Here is a 19,675-nt window from a genome sequence, read left to right on the forward strand (position 1 = left end):
CATCATACAAGAACAGGGGCCGAGGGCTAAGAGCCCGAGAGAGACACAGTCGCCTGGTTCCAGGACTTCGAGAAAAGCCAGAAGGTGAAGACTGTGCTCAAAAAACGAAGCCTCACTCATGTTAAATGACCAGAAGTGAGAAAGGGGGGCACTTACCAATCATTGGTGTTGGATGGAGAGTCCCAGCAATCCTTAGGTGGAAAGTCGGGCTGTCTTGGGCACATCTCGGACTGCCGGGAGAGCCTGTCAAGTCACAGCACCAAATGTTGTATTTTAAAAGTGGCAGGAAGGAGTCACAACATACAACAGGGCCCACATGGGAGGTTTATTGAGGGAGGGGAGAGAAGAGGGCAGAGACCGGTCCCTGGGATGAGAGTGAAGGAAGAGAAAGAGAAAGAGAGAAAGAGAAAGAGAAAGAAAGAGAAAGAGAAAGAGAAAGAGAAAGAGAAAGGGAAAGAGAAAGAGACGGGAAGTGGGCAAGGCCCACCTTTGTAAGGAAACGTAGTGAACGTGCACAGGGGTGCTCTTAGTGACTGCCGCTGAGGTATATCCTGTCAGGACCCTGAGAGCAGGCCAGTACAGATGCCTGAATGCTAACGAATACTTATTACCAAGAGCCTAGAAGATGAACTCATTTGAAATTTCCGAGCTGTAAAACAGTTTGCCAGCTTGTAAGGTAGGTGGTAGATTGAGGTTCCTAGGAGCTTGAGTAGGCGGTGGAAAGATGTGTGGTGGAATTCTCTGCTGGTATTGTTGCAGTTACACAGAAAGACAAAGGCTGTTAGGTGTGGTTTTATCTTTTAGACTTTTGAGAAAGGGTATTTTTATAGTTATTATCTTAGATTTATACAGAAAATTCAAGGAAATTGCCTAGCATATCTATACTAGATTCTCTTAATTCTAATATACACTACTCACATCCGTAGCCCTGGGTTTTTTAGGATGGGTCTTGCTGTATCGCTCAGGCTGGCCTCAACATTGCAGTCCTTTTGCCCTTGTGTTTTGAGAGCTAGGTGTGGGCATCATACCCAGCAACCTTCTTATTCTAAGACAGGGTTTCACTCTACTTCACACAGGCCTTAGACTCACTGAGTAGCCCAAGATGGCAGTCAACCAGAGTCTCCTGTTACAGTCTCTGTCTCCAGAGCTGAGATGGCAGGCGTGTCCCGCCACATACCGTAGCTTGTTGATATGTTTTATTCGGGCCTACATCAATACATTTTTCTCCTTTCCTTAGAATGACATTTTTTATTTTGCTTTAAGTAAGAAAGTGGAACCATGCATTGCTTTCATGGCCAACTATTTCAACTGCAGGTTTATAAGAGTGCCAGCAAGCGCAAAGCCCATATTCTGAAGAACCATCCAGGAGCTGAACTCCCACCAAGCATTCGGAAACTTCGTCCTGCTGGCCCTGGAGAGCCTGACCCTATGCTGAGCACCCACACCCAGCTGACTGGCACCATCGCCACACCTCCTGTCTGCTGCCCACACTGCTCCAAGCAGTATAGCAGCAAGGTACGGCTCTGACCGAGTCTGACACCAGAACCTTACACCAGCAGTGTTCTAATAGATAGGCTTCTCAGGAACGGCTGGCCTGGAGGAGACCGATATAGGCAGGGACCACAACAAAAAATGGGAAGGGAATGTCGTGGACTCCTCCAAATTACTGCTGTTTATTTCTGAGCGCTCAGCTGTTTTCCTTTGTCTTGGCCTGCTCGGGACCTTATATTTGAGTGTTGGCCTCACAGTTTACAAGCTCAGCCTGTGGAATCACTGTTCAGGAACTGCGATGGTTCTTAAAAAGGAAGTCACTTCTGTGAGCCAGGAGTGACTGATTGCTTCAGGCATTCGTGGGGATTAGGAACAAGCGGGAGGTTTTTTGGATACTGCTTGATGGTATAGAACTGTGTGAGTTTCTATTCCTCCTCTTCCTCTTCCTCCTCTCTTCTCCCCCGTCCTATACCCTTGTATTGCTCTTGGCGCTGGTTGCTCCCAAGCGTTGTCAGTGCTGCTGGGATTTTTTTATTGAATTTAGGAGATAGGATTTCTCTGTATTTCCTAGGTTGGCCTCCAGCTCTGGGCTCAAGTGATCTTTTCTGCTTTACCTTCCCAAGGAGGTGAGCCTTATTTGTGCCTAGCAAAATAGACAAACAGGCAACATTTTAAAGGCATCAAATGAAATGCTTTAAGGACCTTAGAGGACTTACCTATGACAAAGTGGCTAATTCTGATCATTGTCCTTTTTGCTTTGTTTTGAGACAAGTTCTTGCTATTAGCCCAGGCTGGCCTTAAACTTGTACTTTTCCTGCTTTAGCTGCAGTAATTGTTTCTTTTTCCTTCATTTTCCAGACCAAGATGGTCCAACACATTCGAAAGAAACATCCAGAGTATGCCCAGCTCCCCAACACCATCCACACACCGCTGACGACAGCCGTGATCAGTGCCACCCCAGCCGTCTTAACCACAGATAGTGCCACTGGAGAGACAGTGGTGGTAAGTGGGTGACCAGGAAGAGCGTGTATTCCCTGCAGTGCTCGTCCTCTCCAAACGCCAAAGCCGTGCCAGTCATTTGATGGACTGATGCAGGTGGGGCCGCTGCCCTCAGCCCGAGACCTTACGGCCTTGTGCTTATGCTTGGGTCTTCTTGCCAGTGCTTTCCAAATCTCTCCGCCCAAGGAGGAGCAGGACGTGTTTAATCATGTTTAATGCTGCCCTTCACAGTGATAATGTCAGAAGCTCCAGAGCAGCTTCACTGGGTCAGACTCAGGCTCTCAGGCCAGTTTGTATTTCCATGATGACCCTTATGCTAAACTGAATTGTTATAGGATTTAAGAACACTAAAATTGCTACAGTGTTGTTACTAATATGTTCTGTGTTTTGTTTTGTTTTAATTTCTAGACAACAGACTTGCTAACTCAGGCAATGACAGAACTGTCCCAGACCTTAACGACAGATTACCGAACACCTCAGGGGGACTACCAGAGGATTCAGTATATCCCTGTGTCTCAGTCGGCATCTGGACTACAGCAACCTCAGCACATACAGCTTCAAGTGTTGCAGGTGGCTCCGGTACTGGGACATTTATTTCTCTTTACCTTTGTGGGCGCCATATTGCCAGCGGCCAGCATGGTAGCAGGGGTCACCGAAAGCATTGTTGGCTCTCCGTGGGGTGCAGCTGTGTAGAGGTGCTGGGTTTGAGGCATCAGGAGAATAACATCTCCACTGTCTTCTTCCTTCTGCCCCTCATGGTGGCTCTGGGCTCAGAAGAGTAAGAGGTTTCTGCTGTGGTCAGAGGACCTCAGCTCCTGTGTGTCTCAGCCAGCTGGTACAGCTCCAGTGACGCCTCTTCCAGAAATAGGTGTCACTAACTAGAGTGCCCTGTCTCTTAGTAACCTGGCTGATTATTTCATGATGAGCTAGTTTGAGAAATACCTACGTGGACATTGAATAATTTATTCCAGTGAGAGGTTTTAGGGAGTAATAACAACAACAACAACAACAACAACAACAACAAAAACCCAACAAAAAACATTCTGTGAAGGTCAGAAGTGAGTGTTAGAGCCTCTGGAACTGGGGTTACAGGTGATTGTGAGGTGTGGGTGCTGGGAACTGAACCCGGGTCCTCTGGAAGAGCAACAAGTACTCTTACTTGCTGAGCCATCCCTCCAGCTCCAGTCGGCTCCATTTGGAATAGAGCTATTACTGTGTTCTCCACTAGACAACGACTAACTCACTCTTGCTCACTGGAGACTAAAGAAGGATGTCTCTCAGAACTGCTGTTCCTTTAGTTATGCTGTAAGGAAGCAGACCTAAGACGTAAATGAACATTGTAGACAAGGCTGGCTCCAAACTCACAGAGATCCACCTGCCTCTGCCTCCTGAGTGCTGTATTAAAGACATACACCGCCACACCCAAACTTTGATTTATTATTTGGAAGACAGAGTCTCACTACATAGCCCCAGTTGGCCTCAAACTCAAAGCCTCGCTCCAGTTTTGCCTCGCGGGTGACCTCTCTCGGGGATCTCTTTTAACCTCAGTTAGTATGTATCCGGTGTGGAACCTGTTCTTCTCTCCCTCCAGGCCACTTCCCCACACCACTCTCAGCAGTCCACCGTGGATGTTGGCCAGCTGCATGATCCTCAGACCTACACGCAGCATGCCATCCAGGTGCAGCACATCCAGGTCACAGAGCCCACCGCTGCAGCGCCGTCATCCTCCCAGGTACATTTCTCCGTAGGTGATGCAGCGAGCTAAGGTACCGTCAGGGACCGTCAGGTTAATAGCGGTGAACTCATTATCTTTGGCCATTGAGATGATGTCACTATATTTGTACTTTATCAGTTTTACTGTTGCCCTTACTTTTTATGTTGTAATTTCAAACATTTTTTTTATTAAGTTACTGGCTTGCCAGGAGAGCTCTGTGGTATATGATCCCCAAATCAAAACAAAACACCAGCCTTTCCATTCTACAGCAGTAGGCCAATTGCTTCTGTGACTTGGGACAAGGATTATGGAATAAGGTTGAGTCTGTCACTTGGAGGTGTAGAGAAAGGTATGGAAATTCAGAGAAGGGAACAACTCTGGTTAGCTGGGTATCAAGGACATGTTTTTTAATTAGGTCTTTTAATGTTTGGCCCGACATTGAGAGAAAGCATTATTATGTTCTAAATAGCATTTTGAATACACTTGAATAATAACATTTGAATACAAAGAGATGGGAAATTATAACACATTTATGGGAAACTGTTATTCTTTTTAGGAGCAGGAAGTGATATTTGGAAAGAGGTGGAAAGTAGTTAGGAGTTGGACTACAGAGGCCTTGAATGGCAGATAGTGGAGTGTGGACTTGACATGGAATTGGGAGACTGCTTCTCCAGCAGATGGCTGGTGGGCACCTGCGCTTAGCTGTACACTGGGTGGATTGGCCAAGGCAGTTCAATGGAACCCGTGACTTCTGGGCTGTATTTTACACAGTGGTTACCTTTGTGACTAGGCAAGCGGTTTCACCTCTTTGGGTTTAAGCTTAGCTAGGTAAGTGATTATATGCTTCCACTCATTTGCCTTCCTGGCAGTTTTATTGAAATTAATTGTTTTAATATCTTTGTAGATTACCCTTTGAAAACAATACAATGTTTCAGAGTTACGATTGCTTTTCATTAATTCTACTCTTATTTAAAAGGTTACTTAGGAGTCTGAAGTCTACTGGAACTTCACATTTCCTTCTTTTGTTTTCTTTCTCCTTAGGTAGCTGGGCAGCCACTGAGTCCCTCTGCTCCGCAAGCACAGCCCGGGCTCAGCCCTTCCCACATCCAAGGCAGTTCTTCCACACAAGGGCAGGCTCTGCAGCAGCAGCAGCCGCAGAATTCCTCCGTACAACACACATACCTCCCCAATGCTTGGAACTCCTTCCGTGGTTATTGTAAGAAGAACGGGACAGTCCATGGGTGGGGAAACCTCTGGCCACGTGTCTTAATTCATCAGCTTTATAATAGGTTTTTGGATTGAAGTATCTGTTGCTCATTTTCAGTTCTCTATGGTACGTGTATGTGAATGAATGTCAAAGCAAAATTCAGGTCAGTGTTTTGATCCAGAATGCCAGTCTGGTATTTCCAGAGATGTTACATATGTTATTGGAATCTGTGAAGAGGTGACTTAGGTGTGGACTAGATGGATAGGGGATATATTGATGGTAATGCTTCATCCCTTTTACCAATACTTTTTTTTTTTTTCATATTGAGAATCAAACCCAGAGTCTCACTGAATGCCTGTTTATGTACTAATCACTATGCTTGACCCTGGGTATATGTGTTTTAGTTACTTTTCTATTGTCATGACAAAGCACCATGACCAAGGCAACTTATATAAGAAAGTGTTTAATTTGGGCCTCACAGTCCCAGAGGGTTAGAGTCCAGGATTATCATGGTGGGGAGCATGGCAGCAGACAGGCATCGTGCTGGAGCAGTAGCTGAGAGTCTACATGTTGAAACACAACCATGAAGCAGAAATAGCTAACTGGGAATGGCGTGGACTTCTGAAACCTCAAAGCCCATCCCCCGTGACACACCTCCTCCAACAAGGCCACACCTCCTAATTCTTCCCAAACAGCTCTACCAACTGGGGACCAAGTATTCAAATCTATGAGCCTATCAGGGCCATTTTCATTCCATCCACCACAATATATAAAGATTAATATTGATGTTAATAGTAATAACCTCATACTACTTCATTAAATAACCTCATACAACTTCATTCAGATCTTCTTGTGTGGCAGGAATGACTCTAACCCAGGTATATCAAAATCTATAAATACAGTAACTTGTCCAAGAGACATAACTAATCAACAGAAGATTGGAATCCAAGAATCCTGGCTCCAGCACTGACATGCTAAAGCACCTTACTGTCTTGCCTCTCCTAAAGGCTTTGAGATTATCATGTAGCAGAGAGGTTGGTATATATGAGAAGTATGTTCTGGAATCCTGAGTTTCATGCTCTGGAAGTGTGAAAAGGTTGATTGTCAGAGGTGGGAGTTGATAACTTCTTGGTTGAACATGAACAAACTTCTGTTCACCCCAGGTAGGGCACCAACAACAGCTCACAGAAGTGACCTCATCCAACTCTAGGTTAGTGAACCAGTGAATTTGCTGGGATTATCTGCAGGAGGATTGCTTATAGGTGTGGTTACTTATCGCCGACTCGGAAGCAGGTCCATCACCCAAACGCCCATTTCAGCATAGGTGACGACTCACAGGAGCTGCATCCCGGGAGCTGTCTACCCCACTTGTAGTCAGCTGTGCTGGAGAGTCTCTCCCCAGCAATTTCACTGCTTCTGGACTCAGGAGAGAGGCCTGGTGAGCTTGTAGCCACTGCACTCTGTGGGCCCTATGAGGTTCCTTGGCTCTCCAAGTCTCCCTTGGCTACACAACACTTAGGCCTTTGATCAGCTCTTACATTCTTTTTTTTTTTTTTTTAATTTATGTATTTATTATGTATACAGTGTTCTGCCTGCATACGTGCCTGCAGGCCAGAAGAGGGCACCAGATCTCGTTATAGATGGTTGTGAGACGTCATGTGGCTGCTGGGAACTGAACTCAGGACCTTTGGAAGAGCAGCTAGTGCTCTTAACCTCTGAGCCATCTCTCCAGCCCAGCTCTTACATTCTTTCTACCCCTTTCCACCATGTTTCCTGAGTCATGGAGCAAGTGATAGCGATGCCTGATTATTTTCTTTCATTTCTGGCTAAGCTACTGGATTACTATAACACACCAATAGTCTTAGAAGTTTGACCAGTAAGGATTCTCTGCAGTAAGCACTAGTCCCTGCAAAAAAGAGCCATAAACACAAATGTTGAGGAAGAGTTTGACAGACAGACACATCTCATCTGTCTATACAGTTACTTCCCCACTGGGGTCTATTGTCAATATTCTGATCTGCCCCTTGAAATCCCACCCCTTGCCACTGCCCTTTGTCCTGACATAAAAGCCTCGTTCTATGGACAAACTCCTCTTTCTCTCTCTCTTCCGCTTTCTTCCTTCCCGCCGTGAGGTGTGCATACTTCTCTTTCTCTCTCTCCTTTCTGTCTTTTCTGCCTCTTATAATAAACCGTTTCCGAGCAGATGTGGTGCCTAGGTGTGAATGACTTTCCACGCGCTGCCACCCAGTGTACTTTCAGGGGAACAATTTATGTATCATATTTTACTTAGTTAACTGGTTTCCCCTAGAATAAGCTTAAATCTTTTTCACCTTTTTTTTTTTTAATTATTATGTCTTCTGTGAACTATATATAGCTCTAGCTTTAAAGCCTTCTAGGTTCACTAACACAGCATTTGATTTAGTGTCAACTTTTTCCTAGGAATGCCACTGTGATACAAATCTTTCTGCATTTGTATTTGCATGACTCAACAGGCTCCTTTGTCTACTTTGTTCCTCTCTCATCTCCCTCCTGATCGCTTTTGTACTTTATAAACCTGATGGGTCTCCTGGACTAAGTCATTCTGATCTGCCAGAGCCTCTCCTTCTTCATCAACATCATATCTTGCTATGGGACACAGCAAAGCCATTAAAACTCTATACCTGTCCCAAAGTCCATGCCGAAATAACTTCTTAACTCTCTGGTGAACACAGAACGTGGACCAGTGACCTGAGCACCAAGCTCTGCCTCTGTCCTACTCAATTTCTTTAGTAATAACTGCCCTTCCACCATTGTCCTCTGGTTCCTGATGTTGATGGGAAGCCCAAACAGTGATGACCAAGTGTCTCTGGTGACTTGTATGAGCCAGTCTATGAGATACCTATTTCCTTGGTCTGTATTCCTTTATACAGCATTTGTTTCAAGGAAGGATAGACAGTCTTATTTCTTAGTTTCTTTGCTTCTGTAGCACTCAGACTGATCCCATCTGTCCCTACATGCCACAGTTCTATAATCCAGACTGAGACAGGTTATTTCATTCCTTGTTTAAAAGTCTTTCCCAGTCTAGCAATTCAGAGGCCGAGTAATTCTTGGTCATCATAGTTTCCTGTACTGGCCATTATTAAGCCCACTCATCCACATGCTGAATCATAGATTTTCTCTTCCTCTGTATTAAAGGTCAGACCTAAAGGCTCTTCTGTTGCTTCTACTCCTTTGCTTCTTTTTTGCTGTCTAATTCTTCCCACAGGTTCCAAGTTTTTGGATTCTCTTTCCCATGCATTCCATGAGCTGTAAAATATGACAAGCCAATAACTACATCTCATCCTCCCCTTTTCCCATTTCCCCCACAAAATCAGAGGTGAATGCTGAGGGTAGCATCCTTATGTTTTTTTCCCCACTGTAATTCTGCTCTTACATGGGAAAATTCCTTCTGGACAGATGGGTTAGCCTCGGCTGCATGAGTGTCTTACTGCCCAGAGCGAAGACCATACAACAACTGTCACAGCCTGTGTATCCTCTTACCTCAAACATGTTACTTTCAGGGACTGAAATACATTCTCTTACACATCAGCTATGGGGAGGGACATTCCTGTGCTTGTGTGTAGACCTCACTTATTATCAAGATATGCTACTCCATATTATGGGGAGGCCGTCCTGGGATCTGCTCTCCCCTCACCCCTGCTCTCAAATAGCTTGGCCTTGGCTGTGTCTTGCCATCTATTTCTGAAAACATGCAGTTGCCACTATAGCAAAGAGGCACATCATCCTGTATGTCATAGGAAAGGACAGTCATATTGAGATTGCTCCCACAGATGCACAACCCTCACTTGGACTGGCCTCAGTCACACGTGTCACCGACCATTGTGATGCAGCCACTCTTCTCAACTCATCTTTGCTCCTGTCAGTCCCTGTTGAGGTGACAGTGAGGCTGTGTGACTTTTCCTGGAGAAAAGGGAAGACATGTCTGTTTATCCCAGATAGGGCACTGACAGACAGAAAGTATTCCACCCAAGTCTAGCTTGGTGAACTCATGCGTATGTTGGGGTTGCCTACAGGAGCATGGATGAAGGGTTCCTTACAGGTCACCCCAGAGCCATCTCCAGCATGGATGGTGACTCGTGAGAGCAGCATCTTTGGGGCTCCCCGTCTCATTTGCAGTTAGTTCCATGGAGGGCCTCTTCTCCAGCTGCTTTCCCAGCGGAGGAAGGCCTTGTGAGTCTCAGAACTTCTACACTTCCAGGACCTGGTGGATTTCTTGGACTTCCTGAGCCCAGTAGGATTCCTTGGGAGGCTCCCTCTCTTCTCCCTGGAATACGGCAGTTGGATGAGAGCCTTGGGTATCACTTGGCAGCTATGAGAGCTTTAGCACTGCAGATAGCGAAGGATCAGAAATGCAGATGACAGACCCCAGCAGTGCAAGTAGGAGAACTAGAGGCTGACAGGGAAAGGAAAGTTGATCATTTTTTTTAAACAGGGTCTTACTGTGTAGCTGTGGAACTTGCTATGTAGACCAGGCTGGCCTTGAACAACCTGCCTCTGCCTCCCAAGTGCTGGGATTACAGCCATGCACTACCACATTTTGACCTTCTATCATTGGTTTCTTTGGGAGGGCCTGTCTTTGTTCTGATCATCCTTGTCTGTGTTTTGCAGATTTGGCCTGGAGTCAAGAGCAAGCTCTGCTGTTTAGTTATGTTTCCAATCTTTTCAGTGAAATATTGGTGATTGCAATGAGGACTAATTCTAGTTTCTGTCAGGAAAAGACATTCACTCAGGAAATGCCAGTAGAACCTGGCAGATCGACTGATATTTATACGTACTAAGAAAGTGAAATGATGTATATACATACAGTAATCATAGCACCAATTAACATTCTAACTTGAGAAAAATGTTCTGGGACTGAAATGATTTATTAGGAAAAGATTCAAGAGTTATGCACAGTGGAGAACACAGTACATGAACCCTCTGTACCCTCTGTTTGCCTTCACCGTTCCCAAGTCCTGCTTAGCCTTGGCTTACCTTTCTCCCCAACCCCCAACTATTACATCCTTTTGCTCTGAACACTTTAGTATGTATCTAAAATGAAATGACTGAGCACGGTGGCACACACCTGTAATCTGAGAACTTGGAAGGTGGAGGAGGAAACTCAGGAATTCAAAGTCATCCTCAGCCTCAACCTGGGCTACCTGAGACCTTGTCTCTAAAAAACAGAGAGGAGGCTGGGGAAACGTCTTCCTGGGTGAGAGTACATGCTACACAAATATGAGGATCATAGTTCAAATCCCAAGTACCTAAATAAAAGCTGGGCATGGCTGCTCACGCCTGTAACCCCAGTTGGGAAGTGGATACAGGCAGATACCGGAGCACACTGATGAGCGGCCCAGTGGAAAGGGAGTTTCAAGTTCAGACCCTGTCGCAATACGGGGAATACAGTTGAAACAGGCAGATACCTGATGTCTTCCTCTAACTTCCACATGTGCATGCATGTAACACACACACACACACACACACACAACACCAAAAAGAAAATAAATGAAAAAAACCCACAGTAAACTTTGTTTTTTGGTGCATGAGGCCTTGCATATGCTAAGTACGTGCTGTATTACTGAGCAATCCCTAGCCCAAAACATTTAAAAAATATTGTCACAGCTGGGCAGTGGTGACGCTTGCCTCTAATCCCAGCACTTGGGAGGCAGAGGCAGGTGGATCTCTGTGAGTTCCAGGCCAGCCTGATCTACAGAGTGAATTCCAGGACAGGCTCCAAACTACACAAAGAAACCCTGTCTAAAAAAACAAACAAACAAAAAACCCAAATATATATATATATATATATATATATATAGTCACACTATTGCTATTATTTAGTCTAAAGAAATAAATGGAGCCGGGCGGTGGTGGCGCACGCCTTTAATCCCAGCACTCGGGAGGCAGAGGCAGGCGGATCTCTGTGAGTTCGAGGCCAGCCTGGGCTACCAAGTGAGTTCCAGGAAAGGCGCAAAGCTACACGGAGAAACCCTGTCTCGAAAAACCAAAAAAAAAAAAAAAAAAGAAATAAATGGAAACCTTTTTTCATCCCCCCCCCCCCCCCCACAGGACAGGGTTTCTCTGTGTAAATGGAAATAATTCTTTAACATCTTCAGATATAGTTCTGATACCCAGTCAGTATCCATGTTTCTTTGATTGCCTGAGAAAGGTTTTTAATTCCTTGTTTGAACTGGGGTCTGAGCAAGGGCCATGCATTGCAGCTGACTGCATCTCTGGAGCTTCTTTTCACACGTCCCCGCTCTCCCCTTGCAGCTGGTGTGTCTGTGTTGAAGAAACTGGCTACATGTCCTGTAGTTCCCGTACTCTGGATTTTGCTGGGAGCATCCTCATGTTGTTGCTTGACGTACTTCCTTCTGTTTATTTCCTGTAGACTAGCAACTAGATCTAGAGGCTTAACCAGGGTCAGATTCTTTTCCCGCAGGGCACTCAGCTGCTGTGGGGGTGGGTTGCTTCTCTTCCTGTGATGTTAGGAGCCACTAGTGTTTATAGTCACTAGGTTCTGAACTCATAGACATCCCCTTGCCTCTGCCTCCCCAGTATTGGGATTAAAGGTGTGTGTTACAATGCCTAGCTGATTGTGTGTATTAAATGCATTCCACTTTACTGTCTTTTCAGTTCATGGACTTACTGGGATATAACCCATAATATAAGGAGAGAAGCATTTGCTTCTTACAGCAGTTACACTAAAATCTAAGACCACTGAATTTGTTTATTTCCTGTTTTCAGCATCTGAAATTCAAATGATGACACTGCCCCCCGGTCAGTTTGTGATCACAGACAGCGGCGTAGCAACTCCTGTCACTTCTGGGCAAGTCAAAGCAGTGACTCCGGTAAGTCTCTGCCAGGGCTGTGACAGTCTGTTTTCTCAGAGTTGATGGTTTGGAAGCTGGTTCTTTATTCTTTTATCCTTAGTGCATTGCTCAGGAGGCTCATGCACAGGGAATGTCGATTCAGCTCCTAACTACAACAAACTTCCCAGATCTATCCATACGATTACAATTTTATGGACTTTTTATAAATATTACAGGACTTTAACTGGAGAGAATACAATGAATCAGCTATAGGGTGTGTGTGTGTGTGTATGTGTGTGTGTGTGTGTGTGTGTGTGTGTGTGTGTGTGTGTATTTGAGTCAGGATTTCACTATGTAAACCAAGTTGACCTTAAAATTGCAATCCTCCTGCTTCAGCTTCCTGTGTACTGGGATTACAGGCATGTATCACCAACATTCCTAGCTTGTAGAGCTCTTGTGGGAGAAGAGGAGTGTTGAGACAGGGTCTTGCTATGTAGCCCCAGCTGGTCTGGAACTTGTATGACAACAGTCATGAGCATCCATGCTTGGCGAGTACCGAACTGCTCTACATATTTTAACTACATAAAGAGACATGGCCATCGCTGGGCGGTGGTGGCGCACGCCTTTAATCCCAGCACTCGGGAGGCAGAGCCTGGTGGATCTCTGTGACTTTGTGCCCAGCCTGGGCTACAGAACGAGTTCTAGGAAAGGTGCAAAGCTACACAGAGAAACCCTGTCTCAAAAAGCCAAAATAAAAGAGAGAGAGAGAGAGAGAGAGACATGGCCATCGATTAGCATATTTAACTTGGGCAGGTACAATGTTGATTATATGCACTATGTTTTTATTTTCATGGATTTATGCTGGCTTATCTCTAAGTTACTTGGAAAAGAGTACATAATTTTTTTCAAAATTTGAGTATTTTTATGTGTGTGCGCCTGCATTTATGTATGTACATACATAATATACCTATTATATATGTACACACTGTACACTTAAGTGTCCAGTGCCTGTGAAGGCCAGAAGAGGGCAAGGATTCCCTGAAGCTAAACTAGAGATACAGGCAGTTGTGAGCTGCCATGTAGATGCTGGGAACTGAACCTCAGGTTCTCTGGAAGTGCCAGTGCTCCTGACCATTGAGCCAGCTCTCCAGCCCCCAGAATACAGACACTGAAGAAAAATGCTCTTGGCAGGGGTGGGGGTGGGTAGTGGCACATGCCTTTACTCCCAGCACTTGGGAAGCAGAGTCCTTTGAATCTCTGTAAGTTTGAGGCTAGCCTAGTCTACACAGTGAATTCCAGGCCAGCCTGGTCTCTACATAATGAGACCCTGTCTCCAAAACAAAACAAAACAAGAAAACAAACAAAAAGAAAAAAAAAGAAAAATTCTCTTGGAGGTAGGGGCGTGGCTTAGTGGCAGCACACAGACTAAGCACACAGCTTGGGATTAGTCTCTAGCATTGCAGAACAGGAACAAAACTTTTTTGGGAAAAACTCGGGTGTACATCATGGTGGCTACCTGAAAATTACTGAGACCAGATCTTTTTTTTTTTTTTTTTTTTTGGTTTTTGGTTTTTGGAGACAGGGTTTCTCTGTGTAGCTTTGTGCCTTTCCTGGAACTCACTTGGTAGCCCAGGCTGGCCTCGAACTCACAGAGATCTGCCTGGCTCTGCCTCCCGAGTGCTGGGAATAAAGGCATGTGCCACCACCGCCCGGCATAGACCAGATCTTAAATGTTCTCACTACAAAATATTGCTTTACTAAGAATTAGTGTGGCCTAGGTGAATAAGCAGCCCCCACTGCAGAGGAAGAGCCAATCATGAACTGAATGAACTCTGCTTCAGGGTATGGGCCAAGAACATAGAGCCCTATGTGAGTCAGTTGGTCATTTGCTATAGCTTGTTCTGGACAAGCTCGGAAAGCCTGCCTAAGTTTTCCTCCGTGACTTCTTTTTTCCCTTTGTTTAGCTTCATGTTACTATAGATTCCCTGAGATAGTTAATAACCCAGGTTTATCGCATTCATGGTTTTGGAGGTTGCACTCTGTGATTGAGCCAGAGGTCCTGTTGCTTTGGGCCACCATAGCACAACGTGGTGAGAGTGCTTGGCTCAGTAAGCCACTTACCTCCTCAGGCAGAGAGCAGAGAAGAGGATGGGCTGGGCATCTCACTCAGGGCATGTTCCCACTTACCTCCTCAGGCAGAGAGCAGAGAAGAGGACAGGCCGGGCATCTCACTCAGGGCATGTTCCCACTTACCTCCTCAGGCAGAGAGCAGAGCAGAGGATGGGCTGGGCATCTCACTCAGGGCATGTTCCCAGTGACCCAGGACCTCCTTGAGGTTCCACTACCTCCCAAGAGTGCCACCTAGGAGCCAAACCTTGAAAACATGGCTCTTGCCTGGTGCTAGTGGTACATGCCTTTACTCCCAGCACTTGGGAGGCAAAGATGGGAGGATCTCTGTGAGTTCAAGGCCAGTGTGGTCTACAGAGTTAGTTCCAGGACAGCCAGGGCTGCACAGAGAAACCCTGCCTTTAAAAACAAACAGACAAACAAACAAACAAAAAAACCAAAAACCTAAAAAAACAACCAACCAAAAACTAAAACATGGGCTCTCGAGGGACAGGAACACCTATCAGCGTCTTGCTTCCATAGAAGACCAGCTGCCCTTCTGTCTGAAATATTATTTCTTTAAAAATGTTAATATAGCCGGGCGGTGGTGGCACATGCCTTTAATCCCAGCACTCAGGAGGCAGAGCCAGGCGGATCTCTGTGAGTTCAAGGCCAGCCTGGTCTACAGAGTGAGTTCCAGGACAGTTACACAAAGGAACCCTGTCTCACAAAACAAAACAACAACAACAAAAATGTTAACGTAAAGCTAAGTGTAGTGGTGCATGCCTGTAATCCAAGCACTTTTGGAGGTGGAAACAGAAGGATCAGGAGTTCAAGGTCATCTTCAGTTACATAGTGAGTTTAAGGCTAGCCTGAGCTATATAAGAGCTCATAAAAAAAAAACAAAAAACTAATACAATGAATAAATGCCCAGCTTATATGTATGAAAGTCTCATGACCAAAGGGAAAAAAATGAGAAAAAGGTAAAGACAATGTGAGAGTCCCTTAAGTTTATTCAGTGCAAGGCGATGTATTCTAAGGCTGTATTCTTCCTGTACTTTCTTTTCTTAATATTTATTTATTTGTTTGTTTGTTTATTTTTGTGTGCTATAGATTGAACCCAGGACCTCACCCATGCTACCACTGACCTGCATCCCTAACCCCTTTTCTTTGTTCTCAAGTAGAATGTTTATACTTGATGAGGGTAGCAAATTTTATTTTATTTTTAAAGATTTAAAAATATTTTTAATTATGTATGTCTGTGGGAGCAGGTATGGTACATGCATGTAAATGCAGATACCTGAGTAGACCAGGAGAGGGCATCGGATCCTCTGGAGCTGAGTTACAGATGTGGGAAAGGGAACCTGTGTTCTCTCCATAAACAGAGGACATACGCCCTTAACTGCTGAACCATCTCACCAGCCTTTGTTCTAGTATATTCTAAACGTCTTTACTTGGAAAACTAAAACTCAGCATTCGTTTACTATATTGTGTGTGTGTGTGTGTGTGTGTGTGTGTGTGTGTGTGTGTGTGTGTGTGTGTGTAGGACAGCCAGAGGTCAACCTCAGGTGTTACTCCGGCACTATCCACTTTGTTTAATGAAACAGGGCCTCTTACTGACTTGGAGCCCATGGATTTCTGGGCCTGGGATCTACTTCTAGTTTCCTCCATAACGCTGGGATTACAGGAGTGTGCCGACAGTTGGCCTTTGGGGGAGGGTCCAGTCCTAGGACTTGAACTCGGCTCTCTTTGCTTTTGCAGCAAAGACTTAACTGACAGAGCTATCTCCTCAGCCCCATTAAGTATTATTTCAAATATTATTAGGCTTTGAAATTCTATTAGCTGGGAACCATTCATGCTGAAGACCTGTGTTAGACACCAGTCTGCCCCTTTACAGAGACCTGGTCTTCATTTTGGATGAATTTTAACACTTAATTGGCAACATTTTAAAAATTTCTAAATTCTCAGGAGCAACTCTTAAAAAGCACTTTTTTTTTTTTTTTTTTTGCTTCCTAAGTGCCTTTAATCCCAGCACTTGGGAAGCAGAGATGGGTGGATCTCTGTGAGTTCGAAGCCAGCCTGGGCTACATAGTGAGTTCCAGGAAAGGCGCGAAAAGCTACACAGAGAAACTCCGTCTTGAAAAACAAAAACGAAAAAAAAAATTCTTTTGTCAAGTAAGGTACCACTATGCTACAAATGTCTGTAAGGTTCCTCATTGTGTTATCTGATGACACAGCAAAGGTGTTCCTTTGAATTACCTTTGGAGTCAATTACCGTGACCTATCCCTCCCTCCATAAAGGACACAGGTCAAGCATCTCTCATAGGTACCTATTTGGGTCCCCTTGAAGTATTGCTTTGAATACTTGCTCCTCCTCTCTTCTAGTAGTTCCCTCGCTCTCTTCCAAACCCCAGCTCTTTTAAAAGATCTTTTTCTTTTGCTCTAGGGTCATTATGTGTTATCAGAAAGTCAACCAGAACTGGAGGAAAAGCAATCCTCTACCCTCTCCGGTGCAGTCCAGGTTCAACCCTCTACACACAGTGACTCCCTGGACTCTACAAGCCCCAGCCAACAACAGACCACACAGTACATCATCACAACCACCACCAACGGGAACGGGAACAGCGAAGTGCATATCACCAAGCCGTAGCCTTCATCCTGCACCTGGAGTCCAGAGCTCATACCACATCTTTTCATTCGAAATCTGAAGCTTCAAACACCTAGACCTCTTTTTAAAGATTTATTACTCACTCAGCGTTTGGCAACTACAGTTTTGACACACATATGCCAGGGTGATTTTTGCCAAGGTCATCTTTACCCAGTTGACTCTTCAAACCCTTGGGATTTCTGCCATGGAATGCAGCTCTTTCAAGGGAAAGTTGACTTCCAGATGGAGAAACTCGGCCTTGCTCTTGAGCTGGTTGTTTGTTTTGTTTTCGTTTTTGAACACACTGACAAGCCTTACTGTCCCTTTGTGGAAATACTAAGTGGCATATTATGTTCATACCAAAGGTGGACACAGGATGTACCAAGTCCATGGTCATTGGACTTCTGAAATCCAAGCTATGGCATCAAAAGAGAAGGAGCATTTATTTCATGGGTGTGATTAGGTCAGAACCACTTTATCTCATGCATTTGAGTTTTCAGTAATTTAACAAAGGCAGCTTATTGGATGAAAAAATTAAAATGATAAGATAAAGTTTTGATGATGGTGTTCTGAAGGAAAAACTGTCATCTAAAAATTTTCTTATTGCTGACCTCTCTCTCTTTCTCTCTCTCTCTCTCCTATATGGGGTCTCACTGTGCTGCCCAGTGTAACCTTGAACTCATGGGCTCGTGAGATCCTCCTGCCTTAGCCTCCCAAGTAGCTGGGACTACAGTCAGGCACCATCATGGCAGTTGTTTTTAAACTCCCTTGTTTGGGGAAACCTATTGGGCAGTGGTGGTGCTCCCCACAGATTTGGGCAGTGGTGGTGCTCCCCACAGATGTTGACCCCAGGCAGATCTGGCCTCACCTTCCACAAGCATAGACTCCCTGGAAGACAAAAGGCTGCATGATCTCAACAGGATTTAAAGCCCCCACATTAAAGCTCTGCCTCCAGGCTTCCGGTTATATTTAACTGTGTTTAAGAAGGAGATATTAGTTCTATGAAAAAATACTAAATATATAAATTGAATATATATGTATCTACATATGTATATATGCATATGTATCTATATACATATACATATGAAGAGAGAGACAGACAAAACTGAAACCTTGTCCTGCCTTGCAGGATCCATTTACTGCTCATTAATAAAGGTTGAGTTTTTTACTCCTACTGGGTTCATCAGGTATATGTATAACACTTTTTGTGATGCTGGGAATCAAACCCAGGGCCTCTTGCATGCTGGGCAGGTCCCCTACCATTGAGCTACAACTCTAGCCCCTACATCCCACTTCTGTTCACAGCATTGGGTGTATTTTAGCACTTTCAATGCTGTCTTAAAAATGAAGATTCTTTGAAGTTGGGTAGAAAGGTGGCCTTTCTTCTTTCTAAGCATTTTAAATTTCAGGCATATTGTAACTCACCCAGATCTTGTTTAAAGATGACCAACTTCCCACTTAGGGCAAAAGTCAAAATAAGGGGACCATTGTAATACACTGAGGTAAAAGGATGGGTGTGGAGGAATAGCAACAGTTAGCTGGGAGAGGAAAGCAGTTTTCTGTGTGATAGTCGTCTTCCTGTGTTCCTGTGTGGGAGTCTTGTTTGCTGTGGCTCTAGTGGGGAATATTGCCCTCTTCCTATGGCACATTCCACTTGTACCCATAAGACATCGGAAAAGCCTGTATTTTAACAACTTTTTGTGACACACATTTTAAAAATAATTATTGCAGAGTGAATTTATCACTCCAGATCAGGAACACCTAAGTTCATTTCAAATGAAGTTGACTAATTTATTATATTTACATTTCTGAGGGAAAACTGGGTCTGTGAATTAAGAAATAGATTATCTTCTGTGTGGTAAAGATGCCTTCCTGGAAAGGAATATTTGCTTTTGAAGTCACTTTATTATGTAGATCCTGCACTTTCCTTTTGAGATCTTGTTCATAGACTATGTCTGAATATTTGGGCATGAAAAGAACTTGAGAAAATTACCTCAAAAATGTGTGGAAACTGAAAATGGACTCTGTATCTTTGACAACAAAAAGGTAACAATATTTTCAATATGAAATGTTGACTCCAAGTCACAAAATGCAAGACTCCAGTTCCTAAAGTCCTGTGGTGTAATAACTAACTATCCCAAGGTCTCAGCCAGAGGGACTTGGAAGGCAAAGAGCACTAGACCATCTCAAAGGTACAGTTTGAGTTTTTGTAATTTAAATTTGGCTGTTAGAGCTGGTGTGGTGGCGCACGCCTTTAATCCCAGCACAGAGACAAAGGCCGGCGGATTTCTGGAGTTGGAGGCCACTGTGGTCTACAGAGAATTCAAGGACAGTCAGAGAAACTCTGTCTTGAAAAACAAAAAGTAAATAAATAAATAAATAAATTTGGCCTGTTGGATTATCTTTAATTTGAGCCAGCAAGGTATCTCCCTTCTTCTCAGGAATAGCCCAGTGATTAAAATAACAAGCCAATCTCTGAAGGAAGGCTGGTTTTGTGTCAGTTATTTTTCAAGTTTTAAAATACCCAGGAAAAATACTGTTGAAGGACTTTTTGTCTCTTTCCCTTCTAAGGTTTTTTTTTTCCTCTTTTAGTTCTTATGTGGAGTAAATAAATACCATAACATCTATCATCAACCAGAGATGTGGGTGACAGTGAAGACATTGCCACTTTAAGATCAGGT

The 19,675-nt window shown here is 44.4% G+C and overlaps 1 protein-coding gene across 6 annotated transcripts in view; it reads left to right on the forward strand.

The window, feature by feature from the left end:
- The window catches only part of Prdm10 (PR/SET domain 10), a 100,750-nt gene extending 81,371 nt beyond the window's left edge, over positions 1-19,379 (forward strand). For all 6 annotated transcript variants that reach the window (XM_015995460.3, XM_076575923.1, XM_076575921.1 and 3 more), the window contains 7 exons: positions 1,315-1,515; positions 2,350-2,493; positions 2,899-3,069; positions 4,082-4,222; positions 5,246-5,420; positions 12,177-12,280; positions 16,794-19,379. In XM_015995460.3, the coding sequence (XP_015850946.2) occupies positions 1,315-1,515; positions 2,350-2,493; positions 2,899-3,069; positions 4,082-4,222; positions 5,246-5,420; positions 12,177-12,280; positions 16,794-16,997 (1,140 nt within the window). In that variant the 3' untranslated portion in view covers positions 16,998-19,379. The remainder of the gene's footprint in view (positions 1-1,314; positions 1,516-2,349; positions 2,494-2,898; positions 3,070-4,081; positions 4,223-5,245; positions 5,421-12,176; positions 12,281-16,793) is intronic.
- The last annotated feature ends 296 nt before the right edge of the window (positions 19,380-19,675 follow it).

This window comes from Peromyscus maniculatus, chromosome 7 (assembly GCF_049852395.1).
Source record: "Peromyscus maniculatus bairdii isolate BWxNUB_F1_BW_parent chromosome 7, HU_Pman_BW_mat_3.1, whole genome shotgun sequence".
In the NCBI taxonomy this organism is placed as follows: domain Eukaryota; kingdom Metazoa; phylum Chordata; class Mammalia; order Rodentia; family Cricetidae; genus Peromyscus; species Peromyscus maniculatus.